General features: G+C 41.5%; 1 protein-coding gene across 3 annotated transcripts in view; it reads right to left on the bottom strand.

Annotated features, from left to right (window-relative positions):
* Nucleotides 1–19,101, bottom strand: part of SLC22A16 (solute carrier family 22 member 16) — a 46,234-nt gene that overhangs the window by 17,257 nt on the left and 9,876 nt on the right. For all 3 annotated transcript variants that reach the window (XM_075923101.2, XM_075923100.2, XM_075923099.2), the window contains exon 2: nucleotides 3,478–3,954. In XM_075923101.2, coding sequence (XP_075779216.1) covers nucleotides 3,478–3,878 — 401 coding nt within the window. In that variant the 5' untranslated portion in view covers nucleotides 3,879–3,954. The remainder of the gene's footprint in view (nucleotides 1–3,477; nucleotides 3,955–19,101) is intronic.

Consider the following 19,101-nt stretch of genomic DNA (forward strand, 5'->3'; position numbering starts at 1 on the left):
TTTTGTACATCAATAAGAAGGGGGGCTAGGGAAGGGTAAGTGGAAGGAGGTGAGGGAGGAATGGGGTACGAGCCCCCGATGGGGAGGACTGGGCTGGCTCTGCGGGCTTCTAGGGGTGGAAGCTCTCCTGCAGCCCCCCGATTCCCTCCTCTCCCCAGATGGCAGCCTGCGGCAAGTGCAGCCGGGCTGATGGCCGAGTGGTGTGATGTGCCCAGTGTGGGTAGTCCGGGCAATCCAAGCCAGGACTGCTTTGCAAGCGGGGCACCCCTGAGAACTGTCTGTCCAGGGTGGGGGTCGGGACCTTTAAGCGCAGCCCTCGGCTAGCCTGAGACAGCATCTCCACGCTCTAAGTCCTCCTCTGATGCCCTGCCGGCACTGCTTCTGGCTATCCTTAAGCCCTGTTCAGGGTCCACTCAATGTGGACTTGCTAGTTCGAATTAGCAAAACGCTAATTCGAACTAGTTTTTAGTTCTAGACGCGTTAGTTCAAATTAGCTTAGTTCGAATTAACTAATTCAAACTAAGTTAGTTCAAATTAACGTTGTAGTGTAGACGTACCCTACGTGAAGGAAACTTATTTTTCCATATCCATCACTAGGGCTAGTTTGAAAGTAGAACTGATGAAATGGAGCCCCATCCAATTCTCCCTGTCTGGAAGAAAGGTCTCTTTAAAAAGGGCACTTTGTGTTTTCATATTCAGCTTTAAGTTTCACTTCTGCATCTGTAATCCACCATTTTACACAGATTCAATCCATTCTACTTCTCTTTTTCTTGGATATTCATTTTAAGTAACAGCTACTTAACATGATCCAGCATAGGTTAGCATGAAATTTCAATATAACTTGGGCTCCAGTGAAAGGTTTTCCTACCTTAATTCTTCCCAATTATATTAAAATAAGGTATCTACTATATGGCAATCAGACAGTTTTTCAAAGTTCTCTGATTTCACAGTTGTATGCACAAACCTGCATACAACTTGTACCTACAGAAAATACATTCACAGGGAAATAAAATTATGTAAAATTTTAGCTTATTACTATAAATATTACAAGCCAGGCCTTAAATTATGTGTTCTTCCCCATTCTGAAACAAAGGTCTTTAACACAAAAGAAATCCTAAATTTGTTCCTCCACTTTTCAGAGCATCTCATGTAGAAAATATGTTGACCTACCAGAAGTAGTCCACACCAATAATTGATCTGAAGAGAAAACAAATTCTAGCAGAAATACAATCTATTTATATTTATCTCTGTTCTATTTGGTTTAGCAAAATTCCTTATATAGAGTAGGTTTCAGGTGTTGATTAGGTAAGAAACAGGCCCAGTTTCATTTTTATTCTCTGATGATGTAGACTTAGAGACATATTATTTCTATCTTCAGCAGCAGTTGCTTTTGGAGACTTGGGTTTGGGTTGTTTATTTGTACATGAATTTCGTACCACACTAAAACAATACTGCAATGTGAAGTCTTACAAAACAGATATAGCCCAGATACCTGCACGGCAAATTTCCCTACAATGCCCTGCTAATGTTATTCAACCCTGACGTAGGCCATGTCTACATAAGACTTAAGGTGACCTATATTAGGTCAATTTACAGCCACTGCAGTAATTGCTGTGGTGGATCATGCCAACTGTACTCTCCTGTTGGTGGCGTGTGTCATTCCACTGACTGAAGAGAGGCAGTGTGGGGAGCTGAGACAAGTGTTTCCTTTAAGCTGTGCGGCACCACAAACCCGCAGCTGCTTAATGAGGCCAGCCCAGCCAGGGGTTCAGAACTTGCACATGGAGCTGCCTGGCAGGGGGAAGTGCACTGCAGATTCAGAGAGACTCACTGCTCTGTCCTCAGCAGGGAGCTGCAGCTGTTGCTGAGGAAGAAGTACCTCTCCCCCTGCCAGGCAGCCCCATGCACAAGTCCTGAGCCCCTGGCTGGGTAGGGTTCATTAAGCAGCTGCAGGGCTATGCTACCACGCATCTTAGAGGAAACACTGGCAAGGACCCGGAGATCTGAGTTTGGCTCAGCTCTCCACTCTTAGCCCATATGAGGAGCCAGGCAGGCACAGCCATGAAATGAGAGGTAGCCAGGCTCCAACTGCACAGTTTTTTTGTCAATGTCACTGCTCCAGCATGGAGCCTTGAAACTGATAAGCCTGCTAACAGCTGATGTAAGCATTGCAATGTCTGCACAGACCATGTATCACTCTAACTACACCATAGAAGCCGTGCCCCTCTCATGGAGCTGGCATTATGATGTCAATTAGTAAGGCACTTACATTGGCAGGACAAGGCTATCTTGTGTGCGCTGACTTATAATTAGGTAGATGTAAGCTGCCTTATGTCAACCTGTGTACCATAGACCAGGCTCTAGAAGCAAGTACTGTAGTTGTCTTCATGCCCATTCAATCCTTAATCTCTTTCAAGGTTCTCAGCAGAGATGCTAATTAGTGCCAGCTGTGGTCATTCTTGTGATGGGAACATCTGTTCACTGGAAACTGGACTGATTTCCCATCAGCCAAAAGCTGTCAGATAATAACTTTCAGCTGTAAAACTTTTCATTATGACTCCATAGAATACATTACAATATGTTTATTCTCTTAAATGGATGTCTAGAATTTGAGCTAATCCAACAGAGAATTGTGTCTATAATGTCGTTATCTGTGCATACATATCAACTGAAAATATTGTAACTGATTTAAAGGAACACTGTCTGTTCAATTTAGGCTCTAAATTCAGGTTTTGTACTAAAGAAAGTTTTACAAAACCTTAGATTAAGAGAACTAATTCTATACTTTTATAAAATCCATCTGAAAAAATAAGATCTTTATGCATTTCCATAATGTGTTCACACATGAAACATTTCAGCATTATACTATGGCTGGGGGAAGAAAAAACTAACCAACAAAAGTGAAACTGATTGGTCTAATTTCTTTGTTCATATAAAACTGAAAAAAAAAGTAAACCAATAATCCACTAATGCTAAAAAATACAGATCTTTAGTTTTAGTAATACAGACATGATTCAATTCCAAAAATCCTTGCATTAGTCCCATAAACTAATAGTAATGACAGAAGTCATGAAGTTCGGGTTTTTTAAATATATTATTTTTAACCTTACAGTATAGCTTATTCATCATAACCATCATACATATTTCTCTTTTTTATTATAAGATGAGGAAAACAGGTAGGGTAGAACTATTATCATGGAAGAAGCTTGTTTAGGTACAAGGTTCAAGCCATGTATCAACGCCTGCATTTGATATGAAGTAGAACATTTAAAAAAAATGTTCTATCAATAGTTTAAGTTTTCTAATAGAACACAAATCATCTTTATCAGAGAAAGATAAATATAAGCTCTGTTGAAGAACACATTAATAAAACAGCATTAGATTGAACCACTTTTAAATTAATATAAAAGAGAAGAGCAAAGCATTTAGACACATATATACTGTTAATGCTACATTATTAAGAGGATGACACTGTACCTGTCAGCCATATCACCAAAAATCACTGCTCCAAACAAAACTCCAAGCATGAATGTGGGTTGTGTTAATTTTGCAAGCCATTCCCGCTGACAGACCAAATCCCATTCTGTAACAATGGTGCTCTTCCATTTTGTGTGATCATAGATATATCCATCAGAGCAAGCAAAAACAGACTTGTTGCCACTATATTCATATGAAAAATACAAACTGCCTTCCCGCTTGGATCTGCTGCACTGATCAAGTTCCCAAATTTCTCCATTTTCCAGCTGGACCACAATATAATTTTTTGTTGATGTCCACATTGTCCAAATATCCTCAATTCTTGAACTAGAGGAATTATCTAACAGTACACTAGTCACGTTTCCAGGGACACCGCATACAAATTTAGGAGTAACAGCCATGAATACGGAAGCCAAGTAATGGATGCCACATGAGATAGCTTGAAAGGCAGATGCAAAATAGATACATGCTTGAAATCTGTAATGAGAAAAAGAAATTCTAGGAAAAGATGCCCAAGAGTTTTCCTCTGACAAAAGAAAAAGACCACCAAATTTATTTAGTTCCTATTATCAATCTATTAATATTTGTATTTATAATGAGTCATACCGTAATTAGATCTCAGAGTTTCTTCTGTAGTGGTTCTTCTAAATTAAACCCCACAAGAGACCAAACATTAGCAGAGTGCCACACAAATAATGTTCTCCATTAGCAAGAAATATCAGATGTCACACTCTCTTCTGTCAAAAAATAGTTACATACTCATTTCTGCGTGCGTGGATGGACACACAATGTAATTTTAAAAGAAAAATGGCTGAGCAAAGGCAGTAGATTAGAGGACAAATTTTTGCCCAATTTGCAATAACCCTTCTAATAACAAATCCTTAGGTAATAAACTAGCCAGAAAAAAATCCATATTGCAATGCTAGGATCTGCAGGACACAGACATGCACCTCAAAATACAACAGGTAACATATTGTTGTCATTCACACCTATTCTACACAACATTATACTTATGGCAAAACCCTCCTAGTGTAGATATAGCTTTACATCAGCAAAAAAAGGTGCAAACTTCCCCTCCCAACCTCCCCTCCCTTCCCAATTATCAGCAAAAGCATCTTTATGCTGGTACAAAGCCATTACTTGTTATCCTACCCTGGTGGTTAAAGAGAACAATTTCTCCTCCTTTTCAACACAACCTTCTATGTACTTGAAGACAGTTAGCTCAGTCTTCTATTCACCAAACTAAACAAGCTCATTTTTTCCCAATGCGGCCCCACTCCCTGGCTGCCCACGCATCAATCAGGGAAGGGGTAGGACTGCCTCCTGCATTAACCAGTGGGAAGTTGAGCTATGTGGTCAGCAGTCAAAGAGAACAGCTGCGTTACTCTGCTTCCTTCCCCTTGCCATCAGTGAGTGCAGGAAAGCCAGCCCCCTGCTGAGGATGCCAGATCCCCCCGGTTGTTCTCTGGGCCATGTCAATGGGGGAGGGAGCTTGGGAGAAGAGATGATGGAATAAAGGGGGCGTTATGCCAGCCCACCCCCGGGGTGGTTCAGGGAGGAATCACATGGGGGGTAGTCACATGGCTGATGCCTCTCCCCCGCATCCTTCTTCTCCAGTCTCCCCTTGCTTCAATTTATCCACATCTTTCCCAAAGTATGGAACCCAGAACTGGGCACAGTAGTCCAGCTGAGGCCTCATAAGTGATGAGTAAAAAAGAAGAATAAACTTCCTGTAGTCTTGCTTACGACTTTCCTACTAACATAAGCCAGAATGGTTTGGCTTTTTTCAAATGGTATTATACTGTTGATTCCTATTTAGTTTGAGATCCACTGTTATCCCCACATCCTTTTCTTCATTACTTCTTGCTATGCAGTCATTTCCCATTTTGTATTTGTGCAGTTGATTACTCCTTTCTAAGTGCGGCACTTTGCATTTGTTGTTACTGAATTTCATCCTATTTACAGTAAGGATGTTAAAGACTAGTCAACTAGTCGATTCCCCCACCCCCACTCCACCGCCTCTATCAGATACAGTCCTAGTGTTCTATGATTCTAACTCCAATTATGTTAATTACTTTGCATTTTGGCACCATCCACACAGCAGGAGGTCAATGGGAGCACATGCTCCCATCAACTTCCCTTACTCCTCATCAGTGCCAGCACTGATTGAGTCATTAGACCGACTAATTCGAACCCCAGATTGACTGGGGTAGCATCGATCTTCTCCATAGTGTAGAAAAGCCCCTATATTTTAATAAGGCAAATATGCAGTCAATGCATTTGTCAATCTTCAGTGGGGCCTGAGAGTCTTGGCATGAGTTGGCATCTGCTGCCACAAAGTATTTAATTTATTTAATATTTCTTAGAAAAGCAGTGTGCATTTACCATTTTGTGTTATGCACTTAGAAGAACCCAAAGGAACGCTTGAGAATTTGCTTTTAGTGAAAAAACATGAAACTTACTTTGTTAATTAATCTATAGTCATAGTGATTTTTATTTATTTTTACCATCTTCAAATCTTTTCACAGACCACCTATAAAAAATACTGTTACAAGCCCATACTACTCTAAAAAAAGAACACACAGTATAGATTTTAAAACTGGCCCCTTATTTTATAAAATGATCCAAAGGTAAGACTGCTGAATGTCATTTTCTCTTTTTACATTACTAATGCAAGTAGTTGTGTGCAATCCTGGAGTCTTAAAATTTCCACCTACTGGGTCTTCCTGCCCTGCAAAGTGAATTCCACTGAAAAACATTGAATTCCTGGAAAAATAATTCTGTCCCTTTCTACAGAAGAAGTGAAATGTTAAGCTAACAGGATAGTAAGCACTTGTACGTAAAGCAATTAAACGTTTTACATAAACATTTGGTCAATACTAGGAATAATTAACATTAGATTGTTAAATATATTTGTCAGGAAATGTTCTGGCACAAACAAAACAGACCTGCTCCAGAACTACTGTCTTCTTATTTTCTACCTGAGAAAGCCCAAAATTAGTCAGAGCTCAATCAGAAATCCTTAAAAGGGCCTTGTATAAAAGTCTATATTAATGAAGATCTTTTATTTTGTATTGCCAAAGTGAAGTGCTAGGTGTCTAACCGTATACAACATGTACTTATCTCTAGTGCATCAACAGCAGCCTGTCCTACTGACTAGTGCTCTGTCAAAAGGTGATTTAAAATACACAATGTCCCAGTAAAATGTAACATGGGGGAAAATCATGAATATGTTGATGAAGTGGGTTGCAGATAAATGTTATAAAAAAAACTTATCAAGACTGGGTGAAGAGTCAACTACTGATGCTGTACTCATAGCTCATGAAACAACCTGGCATAAGTTTTGTGATAAGAAGCAAGCAAATCAACCTTGGATCATTAACTTGCTAACAGATTAATTAAGAAGATCTGAAGTTCTCACTCCCAATGATGAATCATATTATGTGTGACCGATTTGGCAATTTCTTGCAGTACTTTTAAGAGATCACACTGTATAAAGCTTCTGTGTCATTGTGGGCCAATGATTGTATGTAATTCTATGGGAAAGACTGTCCAAATCCCTCCAGAAATTAAGAACAATGGAGTGTGATAGGCAAATTTACTCAGCTTGTAACACCTCCAGAGAGGCAAGGTGGAGGGGACCCCGGCTTCAAGCTCCCTGAAAGGACAGAGTCTCAGGCAGAAGGGGTGGAGCTGGGGGGTTGACTGATATATCTGGCCCAAAGGGAACCAGCCTAAAGAAACGTCCTCCTATTCACTTCTATTATGGGGATTTGTTTCAGCCCCTTAGGAGAAATAAAACCAACTAGAATGTGGACGCAAACAAACGGTATTTATTCAGCAGTTCCAAACAAGGTAAATGAAAGATTGACCCTAAACCAAAAGATTAAGAACCTACGTGTAACAAGGACCCCCACACTAAAGGCAAGTATGAAGAAGTGGTGTGCTGACTGTGACACAGGTGAGTTTCCTCCCCCAGGATGGGATCCAGATAAGAGAATGGAGGATTAGGAAATCTCTACTATGTCCTGCAGCTCAGGGACCCTCAATCTCCAGGAGTAATAAGGTGATGTTAGCTTTCGGTGATGGTTGGCCAACTCTCCCTGCGTCATCATAGGTGTGTGTATTTCTTCAGGAGGTATGGTAGCTGGTAACTTACCCCTTGTGTGACGGTAAGCTCACTCTCCTGCAACCAGACCTATGTGCATGGTGCTGGCATGCACCTCTAAGCAGCTCTAGACTCTGGCACTCAGAAGGGCAGCCCCTGAGAACTGGTGAGGCAGCCCTTAAATAAACTGTTGTTGCTTGGCAGAACCTAAGTCCTGCATCTGTCTAGTTTCCTATTAAAAAAAGTGGAGAGGAAGGAGGAGAGCAGCTAAGATGGAGTCCAGGTTGATGTTTGGACATTCAAATATGGCGTACCCAAATTGGTAAGCACCAGAGTTTCTCCCCTACATCCTTTGCCCTCCCCTGGCTCTGTCGGTGGGCCTGCAGCCTCAGAAATACTAGTCCAAATTGCACTTTTCAGAGAGCAAGAGACAAAGAAAGGACTTCTGGAAAAACAGCCTCACTTTAAACTGATTCAGGGCCTTCCTTCTGATCCAGAAAACACGACTTTCTGCCTAAGGGGGACCCAAAATTACCATCCTTAAAAGCAGGGAAGGGGAACCTATGGTCCACAGCTTGCCTTGATCTTGCCCTTGGGGCTCTGACCCCAAAAAGGTTTCCTACTCCTGCTTAAAAGTTTTGAAGCACTGATCCTCCATCTGAACCACTTTTAGAGTTGAATGGTTGGGATAATACTCATTGGTAAGCTTAATAGCATGCGTGTAGGTTATTTTATTGTTTTTAAAATGTTCTCCCTGTAATGTTGTCATCTTAAGAACACACATGTTTGTTTAGAAAGAGGTTTGTGGAAACTTGTAACTATTGGCATTTACATTGTTTATAGCCTTTTAGGAGAAAGCAAAACAGGCTTGTTTAGGCAGTCTGACCTACAAGGGAACTCACAGGATAGGCAGGGAACTGTGCATCCTGGAAAAACCCTTTCAGGAGAGAGAAAGACACAGGTCTCCACCCAAGAGTGGTGATGGCTGAGGAACCAGAACACTACAGTGGATGCCTTTGTTGGATCTCAAGGTGGAAGTACAAGTGCAGTTGTCTTGAACTCTGACACTGTATTGTCAATGTGCTAGGCCACTGTAGACCCTAAATCATCTACCACTCATTACGATGGACTGGTTTTGAAAGAGAAAAGCAGATTAGCACTGATAAGGCCTCAACAGGAGTAATGTGTCCAGTTCTGGGTGACACATTTCAGCAAAGATGTGGACAATCTAGAGAAAGTCCAGAGGAAAGCAACAAAAATTATTAAAGGTCTAGGAAAAATGACCGAAGCACATTGAAAAAAATTGGTTTTGCTTAATCTGGAGAAGACTGAAGCTATGTGTACACTGCACTTTCACCAGTACAATTTTGTTCATCAGGGATGTGAAAAAAACTACACCCCAATTGACAAATGTTTCACCGATAAAAAGCATGGTGTGGACAATGCTTTATCAGAGAAAGACACTCTTCTGAGGACAAAGCTGCCACCTACCCCTCATTGAGGGTGCTTTTATTTTGGTGGCAGAGTAACTCCCTCCGGCTGACAAAGATTGGTTATACATGGCATACCTTCCAGCACACTGCTATGACGACATAGCTGTGCCACTGTAAAACGCACAGTGTAGACACACCTTAAGGCGGACGTGGTAACACGTGTCAGGTACAGAGAGGTTGCTACAAGGAGAATGGTGAAAAAATGTTCTCCTTGATGTCTAGGGCTAAAACAAGAACATAAATTGCAGGTTAAAGTTTGACATTATGAAAAACTTCCTATCAGCATAGTTAAATGCTGAAACAAATTGCCTAGAGAAGATATGGCATCTCCGTCTTTGGGGGTGTTTAACAAGTTAGACAAATGCATGTCAGGGATGGTTTAGTTATTATTTAGTCCTGCTATGAGTGCAGGGAACTGAACTAGAAGGCCTACTGAGGTGCCTTTGGTCAATGAAATCAATGGGAGCTTTGTGTGTGTGAGTATTTCAGTATATGGCTGTGACAAGGCCCTGGGGATTCAGTTGGATCACGTGCATTAAGAGATGGCAGCATTCAAGACTCTTGGTAGCTGACTAGAAAGTACTGGCTGCACAACTCCATAGTTTAAGCTAACACAGCAGCAGGCACAATGGACTCCTTCCTTCAGACTTCTCTTCTTATTTGAACAATTTTTTGTCAATACTAATATATACATTCTTCAGCAATCGCGGGTCAAGTCTGTGGATACTACAAAGAATGATGAAAGTGCAGTTGAGGTCACTGACTGGTACCTCAGGAGCGTTACACAGTAATCCGCAGTTTCATTACTGGACAAACTTTCCTTTCACAAAGTTAATGGACACCCTTGCCTTTAATTATACTTTATATTTTCAAGTTTTTTCATTCATTACATGAAGCCATCTTTACCTTAAACAAATATATCAATTGATTTTACAATTGATAGCACAGTTATTGTAACAGACCACTCAAATTATGCAGAATCATCTCTCAGTAGATCTTGGTAACAAGTCTTTACTAAGGAAAACCACTAGTATGCACTGATCAGTTACTTACACATGGGAAGCTCATTGGATCCACACCATATACACTTCCAGGACCAGTCAGTATACAACTTTAACTTCCCTTTGTTAGGCTGGGTGTGATAAGCCACACCTCCGTCCCAAACAGGAGAAAGCTAATTGCAGGGGGGCTGACAAACTTGCCGGGGCCCTTAGGCAACATGGGGGGAGCTCTGTGCTCCTCGAAGGGGCAGGATTTTGGGCACAAAGGATGGGCTGGGGGCAGCCAACCCTCAGCGCCACCCAGAGTGTGCCACACCTCCCCCCCCAGCCAGCCTTTAGCACTGCCCAGAGTGTGCTGAGTGATGCTCCAGCAGTAATTTAAAGGGCCAGGGGATCCGGCCACTGCTGCAGTAACAGTGGTGGCAGCCAGGAGCCACAGGCCCTTTTGAATTGCTAGGACCCGGTGCAGTTGCCCCCTTCCTCCTCCTGCCCCCTCCCCCCCTTGGTGGGCTTGAGCTAATGAACACTTCCGGGCTTAGTCATTACCAAATAAACACACCTGCAGAGTAGGGTTGCCAGATGGTTGAAACAAAAATACCGAACACCTCCCCTCCCCCCCCAAAAAAAAAACACTGGAGAAAAATTCTGTTGAAGGGGAAAAAAAGGGTGGGAGGAATTGTTGAGCAAAAAAAATTAAAATAAAACAGCATTAAAACAGCATGTCCCCTTTAAGAGTGAGTGCAGGGATAGGAACAGGGGAGAGGTTGAGCACTAAGACCCAGGCTTCCCCTTGGTCAGCAGCCTTGCGGAACCAGGTAAGCATGGGGGCTGGGGTCGGGGGGGAAGGAGAGCTGGGGGTGTTGGGAGCCGGGGGTGGGGGGGCGGGACAGGCTGAGCGCTGAGTGTTTGTAGGGTTGCCAGGTGCCCAACATTTTCGCCTCCTGGCTGGGGGGGGGGGGGGAAATCAGAAAATACCGGACATTTTAGGTGTCCGGCATTCTCTGAATTTTTTTTACCGGACAGGAGGTGAAAATTCTGGACTGTCCAGGTGAATACTGGACACCTGGCAACCCTACAGTGCAGAGCCAGAGCCAGAGCCAGCAGGATGAAGAAAGGTGAAAAAGGAAATGGTCACAGGAAGGGGCAGCAATCAGGAAGAAAGCTGCTGTGCTTTGGAAGGATCTGATAAGCCTCCACCATCCACAAAGACTTACCAAAACCTAAAAGGGGGGAAAGGCCTCCTTTGAAGCTGTCTGAGTGTGAGCCTCAAGAAAGGCTCTGCTTATCATGACTATTTATAATTTATGTTATTTTTTCTTATGCATATGTATTGACTTCTTGTTTTCCTATTGATTTACCACCCTTTCAGCACAAGTTTTGTGCTAACTCAAACAGGTTGTTTTCAGCTCTGTAGTTACTTTCATTTTCTGTTGTTTTCACAAATATGATCAGTCTATGTCTCTTTTACACGTACTCAATGCTAACCATGAGTACGCTACAATTTCTTAAGAAGCATGTGCAAGACTGCTTATGCTGAGTTGTTACATGTTACCAGAATAGATTCAGAACTGAATATGCCTTAATTCCCAACACTGTCCTGCAACATGATAACCTGATAAGCACATTTATGTCTGTCAGCTGTTCTATTACAGAGCCTTAGCTGTACACAACAGTTACATTATTTTTTCTGCTCATACCATTTGGTAAGGCACATAAGTTAACTTAATAAAACCTACCAATCTGTTTTAGTGAAGTTTTATCAATATATTATATATAAAAACACCTTTAATAAGCCTATTTAAAAATCTTAAGTATGTTCTCTCTTTTTCTCTCTCATTATGTATAAAGATTTTGAACTTCCAATTTTACTTCTTTATAACTCGGCTTGGCAAGAATTAATGGTTTTATTGTTTTGACAGATACTGATTTTTATTTTTAAGCATTATTTTTCAACTGTTAGATCTATTTTAATGTTCTCCGTTGTGTAAAACTGTGGGCTTTAAGCATCTTCCCTCATATTATCTATTTGAATGTTCACAATGGTGGGAAAATAAGGGGTGGGAGATAAGCTACGGGTAAGGGTAGCACTGAGATAAGAGGGGGCTCCTCATGTAGTCAAGGGGTCTGTGATAAGTCAGGCCAAGTATGTTGTAGTGCTGGCTGCAACGAGAGGAACCAGCCTCTGGCCATACCACTGCTGAATGGTGTGTTGCCAGAGACTGGCCTTACTGCTAGCCAGGCGGTGAATGAAGGCAAATGACAACAGCGCTGCAGAGGGCTCCCTGTGCAGACAGAGACATTGGATCCCTGGTGCGAGGCAGAATACGCAGGGGAGGCTGCACTAGCTGACTATTATCAATGGATTTTGTTTGTCTATTTCTGTGTATCAGGTGAAACTGATGTTTTACACATGCTTAACAATTTAAATCAAATTCCACCTAGCCTCTTTATAACACACTTGCTCTGTAATTCTTAAAGCTAAATACAAAATTGAGAAAATTATCAAACATAAAAGTAAAAGCCAAATATTCAATGGCACATATCTAACATACATTTGATAAACTTGAAAGTCATTATGAAATAATTTTATATCTTACACCACTAAAATGTAGGAAGCCACAAAAGACTCTAATACTTCACAGAGGTAGAGCAGCAATCGGTCCTATTTCCATGTTACATTGTTTATTTATCCACTTCTTTCTCTGCTAGATAACATGTCTTGACAATATTTCTCATAATTTAAGGAAACCACACAGATTTAAAGTTTTTCTTTTCGTTTTGAAATTAATAGGATCAAAGTTCCATTCCAACACCCACTACACACAAGAATATTTTTACAATAATTTATGTTTTAGATAATACAGATGTAGAAAATGCTATCTGTAAGATTATTACTAATAGTATTTTTGGTAACACTGTTTTTTATCATGTTTGAATTTTGGAACAGATCCTATCCCTTATATTGTAGTTTCAGCCACATAGTGCATGAGACAATTTCATGGCCCATAATCTGAAAAGAGCCTAACAGCATAGGAGTTTATACTGTGTTTCCATCAAATATTGAGTTATTTCCATGTTTTTTTCTCTTTTTTTAGTGGATTGTACAATATCCCCGCCGCCCCCAGAGAAGCATGATCTGAAATAATTGTATCAATGACCTAACATACCTGTTACATAAATATTCAATAAAACAACTTATGGTGTCAGCTTCTCTGTGAGATGGCACAAAACAGTCTTTTTTCTGGTTATACCTGAGCAACTGAGAATTGTTCTGGCTCAGCCAGTTCTTGTACCAACTGCCCTTACTTACGTCATTATAAAGAGCGTGAAGAAAGGGAAAAGAGGCATGTTGATGAAGGCAGAGCAAGCTCTTTGGTAGATAGCTAACTTCTCTTCTTAATCAGTCCCTTTCTTGCAGTAGTGTATGTCTAAGTTACAGCATTGCCATTTCACTAGCATGCACTGAAGGGATATTGGGGCGCTAATTGTGACTTTTAAAAAAATGCTCTATAATGGTTTCTGGTTAATTTCTGTTTAAGTGGTATCCCATCCTTGAGCAATATACACAGCATTCCTTTTTAATTTGGGCACGTCTTTGAGATTACTGCCATCAGAAGAGCAATATGAAAGCTACAAAGCTACTATGTCTTTGGTAGGTTAGATACCTAAAGCCCCACCTCTCTATTGTTACACTGTAACATTCATTGGTGACTCTTCATTTGCACTGTAGTACAGTATTTCAGAATGACATAGCTAGTCATCCGCGCTTTGATACACCCAATGGCTCCATTGTGCTGAAGAAACCATATCCATGCTGCAAATACGTCTGGTAGTCAATTGAGGGGTTCAAACACATCTTGACAGAATTTTTTCCAGGTAGTTTACAGCTCACAATAATCTCTCAACTAATGTAATTAACATTAGTTGTGGGCACTTTATTGCTTTTACATTTTCTGGGTGAGGTTGTAGCCTTTGCAAGGTCAGCAATTTTCCCCTGTATAATACTACAATCCACTATAATTCTATCTTGTTTTTATTCAATTTTAGATTTACTTCCCTGGTCTTTCTCGAAGACATATGGGTTTGTGCTCATGATTTGTTCCATTGTAAGCTTTGATTGGATGCAGAGTGAGCACATGGCTCTCATAGTTAATGTTGTGTTCAATCAGCATGTACCTCACTTTCGTAATACCAGGAGGAAAAAAAAACTATGCAGACTGAAACCAGTGGAATCTAGGAACCCTGCACATGGGCACCAAAATGCCTTGTGGACTATATACAGAACCCCAGTGGGCGGCTAAGGTTGCCCACCACTGGGCTTAGAAGAGCCCCAAAGTGGGGGGAGAAGATAAGAGACTGACAGGCATTTCAATCTCATAGGGTGGAGATACTTTTGGTTTCCCTCACTCCTTGGCTAAGTGCATGCCATACAGGGACAGTATGTCATTATAAATACAGAGCTGCACAAGTCTGTAGGGATGGTGAAAAGGACACTGAAAAAACAAATTGCATGAGGTGTTTGACAGAAGGTCTCTGAGCTAGGGATGTAACAGTGTAGTCAATTAACAGATTAACTGATAAGCAAAAGCTTATAGGTTAATGCTATAGACTACACACATTTCCCTCCCCACTCCCTTGCCAGTAAATTTTTTAGCAGGCTGACCAGTGCCCGACTTAGTCCTGGCTTATGCTGGGTCTGGGACCTACCGCTGCTGTGGCTCTGCATTTAGAAAGTGTATTAGGAGCCAGGAGGGCAGGCAGCCTGGTTCAGTTCTGGCTTGTGTCAGATCCCCCCCTAGACAGGGGCTCCTGCCACCGTGCACTGCTGCCTCTTTATTAGAGGCAGCAGTACAGGAAGACAGGCAGCCAGTCCTCAAGGGAGCAGCGTTTTAAACTGGCGTCCCTCGTGGACCAGCTGCTGCCTGGCACTCTGTACTGCTGCTTGTGATACAGGAGCAGCAGTGTGGAGTGGCAGGGGGCTCCTCAAGAGTGAAACCAGAATACACTGCCTGACAGCCCTTTCCCCTGGGACTATAGAATAGTTGACTAACCAATAAGAATTCATGAGGTTACTCAACTACTCAATTAACTGATATTTAATATCCCTACTCTGATCAGTCTGTGGCTAAAAAAGAGGCAGGAACAGGACAGTACCCTATCATACAAGGGAGGTTTGTCTGGGATCATAGCCAACATGAAGGTTCAGTTACTTCAGTGCTGGAAGAGATCCTGCAAAGGCTGATGAAACAGCAAGAGAAGATGCAGAAGATTTGGAAGGTTTCCAGCAGTCACACCCCCTGGAGAGGCAGAAATTGCTCACTTTGTAGACAAAGCAGCAAAAAAGCCTGAAGATCATCATCAAAGAACAAGTGACTGTGCAGGAGAATTTACTGCAAAGAGTAGGGAGTCTCATGGTGGAAAATGGCAGTTTGGCACAGGGATTGTGCCCTGTAAGACAGGTTGTACTATAGACTAGGGATTTAAATTCCCTTTTAGTTACCCAGTTAAATGTTAAATTTAACCAGATAACCAATGAAATGGGGGGCAAGCATGAGGCTCTGCCATCCATCCTGTAGCACATAAATGATTGAATCTCAAACCAACCATATCTCAGATTTCTAGTATCTTAATGACATGCAGCTGCTGTAGCCCTTTGACTATGATGGGTGCACTGTGGGAAAAGTTGACAGTGCACCCTTTCTACCACAGAAGGTTTGAACAGCCTGATAACACATCCCACCAAAGAGTCTTTTTGGCCTGTGTGCCCCCAGCTACTAGAGCCAGCAACAAAGAGAATGCACTTTTGAAGAGCTATTATTACTTGCACTTTCACTCCCATGCCAAGAAATGGGCATCCCCAGCCGATCCCAGGCTTTGTGAGGCGCTGCCATTTTGAAAGGCCGGAAAAACTTCAATTATGTCCACACTGCAATCACGTTCTTTCGAAAGAAAACTGAAAGAACAGAGGAGTTTTTCTGGCATTGGTAATCCTCTTTCTACAAGGAAGAAGCCTTTTTCCTAAAAGAGCTCTTTCGGAAAAAGGTGTGTGAGGATGGGAAAGAGGGAGTTCTTTTGGAAGAACAGGAAAGAGGAAAAAGCACAGGTGCCCTGGTGACCACTCCATCCATAATAATCACAGTTTAAATGCAAGATAGCGTCCACACTGAATGGACGCTATCTTTCGAAAAAGCAGATCACTTTTTCAATGCACTTTGGCAGTGTGGATGCTCTCTTTCTAAAGAAGTTTTTCTGGAAGATCTCTTCCAGAAAAGCTTCTTCTGAAAGAAGCCTACAGTCTAGACGTAGCCTAAGATATAGCACCAAATAAAATGTGTCATGCATTTTATATTTGCATCGTGCTCCTTGTTGTGAGATGCAGCTTATCATATACATTACAAAATAATGATCAGTTCTGTGTAGACAGCCATTCTAGTTTTTTTCCAAGTGATTGCTGTGCATGATTAATTACCAGGAGTCTGAATCAGTGTTCCCTCCAAGCTGTGTGGCAGCACAGCTTCACAGGTGATTAATTAGACCCGCCCAGTCAGAGGCTCAGGGCTCTGTGCATGGAGGGACTGGGCAGGGCTGATTAATCATCTGTGAAGCTGTGCTGCTCCACAGCTTGGAGGGAAAACTGGTCTGAACGCCTTTTAGGTATGGCAAACAGCCCTACACTAATTAACATTTTTATCACTGACCTGCATAAAAATATAAAATAGTCACTGAAAAAGTTCGCCAATGACACATATTTCAGGAGTGAAAAATAATGAGGACTGGCAGAAATGCTAAAGAGTCACCTGGATCACCTTGATAACTGGAGTGCAAACAAACAATATTTGTGTTAATTAGGGAAGTTAATTAACAGGCTGGGAGCAGGCAGTCTTTATGTGGGGGCTGGGAGCCAGCAGCTCCTGTGGGTGGACCACTAGCAATTGGTCTGGAGCAGCCCCTGCCTGGGGTAGGAGCCACTCTAGCCTGACTGCAGCCCTGTTGAAGCGGTCCCACTGCCAACCCTCTTTAATCAGTTAAATGTAGTGGCAGCGCAGTGTTTAACCAACTAAATGGAATTTTATATCCCTAGTTTTATTAAGGCCAAATGAAAAGCCATACTTTGAGGAATAAAGAATGCAGGCCTTACTTACAGAATGGGGGACTCTATACTGGAAAGCAGTGCTTCTGACAAGGACTTGGGGGTCATGGTGGATAATCAGCTGAACATAGCTCCCAAAGCAATCTTGCAGAGCACAGGGCCAATGCAATCCTTGGCTATGTTAATGGAAATATCAAGTAGAAGTGAAAAGGTTATATTACCTCTGTATTTAGCACTGGTGTGTCTGCTATTGGATCTTTATTATTAGATCTTGTCTTAACAGATAAAGAGGAACTGATCATAGAAGTAAAAATTAATGTTTAAGTACAAGTGATTATGACTTGATCACTTTTATAACATGCAAGCAGGACAAAATTCAGAACAGTAACATATAGTGCTTTAATAGGTCAGTTTCACAAAGCTGAAAAAAACTGAGCCATAGCAACTGGGAGGAATAATTTAATCAACAAAATGTGACAGCAAAATGTGATGGACATTATTTAGTAGGCTGATCAAAAAGCCACTATCAAAGAAGGTGATAGTATTGGCTGAAAAAAATAATCTGTTTTAGAGGGGAAGTAGCGATAACATATAACAAATGGAAGAGAGCAGTTGATAGTATTGAATACAAATCAGAAGATAGGAATTGTAGAAAATTGACAAGGAAAGCAAAGGGACTCAGAGGGAAATCTATGGCCAAGAGAATTAGGACAATAAAAAGAGTTTCTTAAATACGTTAGGAACAAAAAGATTCCTGACAATGGTACTGGTCCATTACTAGATGAAATTGGAATAATAATAATAATAATAATAATAATAATACAAAAAAGGCAAAAGTTCAATAAATACCTCTGGTGCCTATATTGGGTAAATCAAATTATGTAATCCCATCATATGATGATAACACTCTATTCCATTTGTATCACCAGAGGATATTAAACAGAAGCTAATAAAGTTAGACTTTTTAAAAACAGTAGGTCCAGATAACTTGCATTACTGGACAATTAATGTTCATTTTGAATAAGTCTTGGTGCACTGTAATTTACTGTGTCAATTTTTAAAAAGGGTAAATAGAATGACCCGTGTACATACAGGTTTAACAGCAATCTCAGGAAAGATAATGGAGTGTCCAACATACGACCTGATTAATAAAGAATTAAAAGGAAGGTAATGTATTTACTACAAATCAATAGTACAGAGATTTTGTCAAACAAACTTGTAACCTCATAAAAAGATAAGAAGTTTGACTGATGAAAACAATAGTGTTGACATAGTATAATTAAACTTCTGTAAAGTGTTTCAATTGCTATTACCCAACAGTTTGCTTAATAAATTAGAACAACAGGCGATACAAGATGTGGACGTGTGGATGAAGAAGATCCTAACGGGAGCAGGAAAGAATCCACCTTTTGTCCTTCCTGAGTAAACAAATGATACTGCTAGATCAAGGGTGTGCAATAATTTTGATGGGGGCCACGCCAAGAATTTCGAAAGTGGTCAAGGACCACTCTCTTCCATATTAATGGAGGAGGTTTGGGGTCTGCGATGGAGGTTGGCGGCAGAAGGGAGCTTGAAGTAAGGGACTGGGGTGCAGGAGAGAGGATGTGGAGTTTGGGAGGGAGTTTGGGAGAAAAAGGCAATTGTGTCCTATGTTGGTGGACTAGGGGGCAAAGGTTTGGGTTGTGACCTTGGATGAGAGGAGGTTGTGACCTGGGGAAGAGGCTTAGGGTGCAGGAGGGGGGTAAAGGGGTTTGGGCTGTGACCTAGGGCAAGAGGGAGTTGTGACTTGGGGTCAGGGACTGGGGTGCAGGATCTGGAAAGGGATATAGGGGCAGGAGGGGACAGAGGGTTTGGGTTATATGGACTAGGGGTGCAGGTGGGGGGCCAGAGGGCTTGAATTGTGACCTAGGATAGGAACTGTGACCTGGAGCA

Source organism: Pelodiscus sinensis, chromosome 3, assembly GCF_052426305.1.
Source record: "Pelodiscus sinensis isolate ZL-2025 chromosome 3, ASM5242630v1, whole genome shotgun sequence".
NCBI classification, from domain to species: Eukaryota; Metazoa; Chordata; order Testudines; family Trionychidae; genus Pelodiscus; species Pelodiscus sinensis.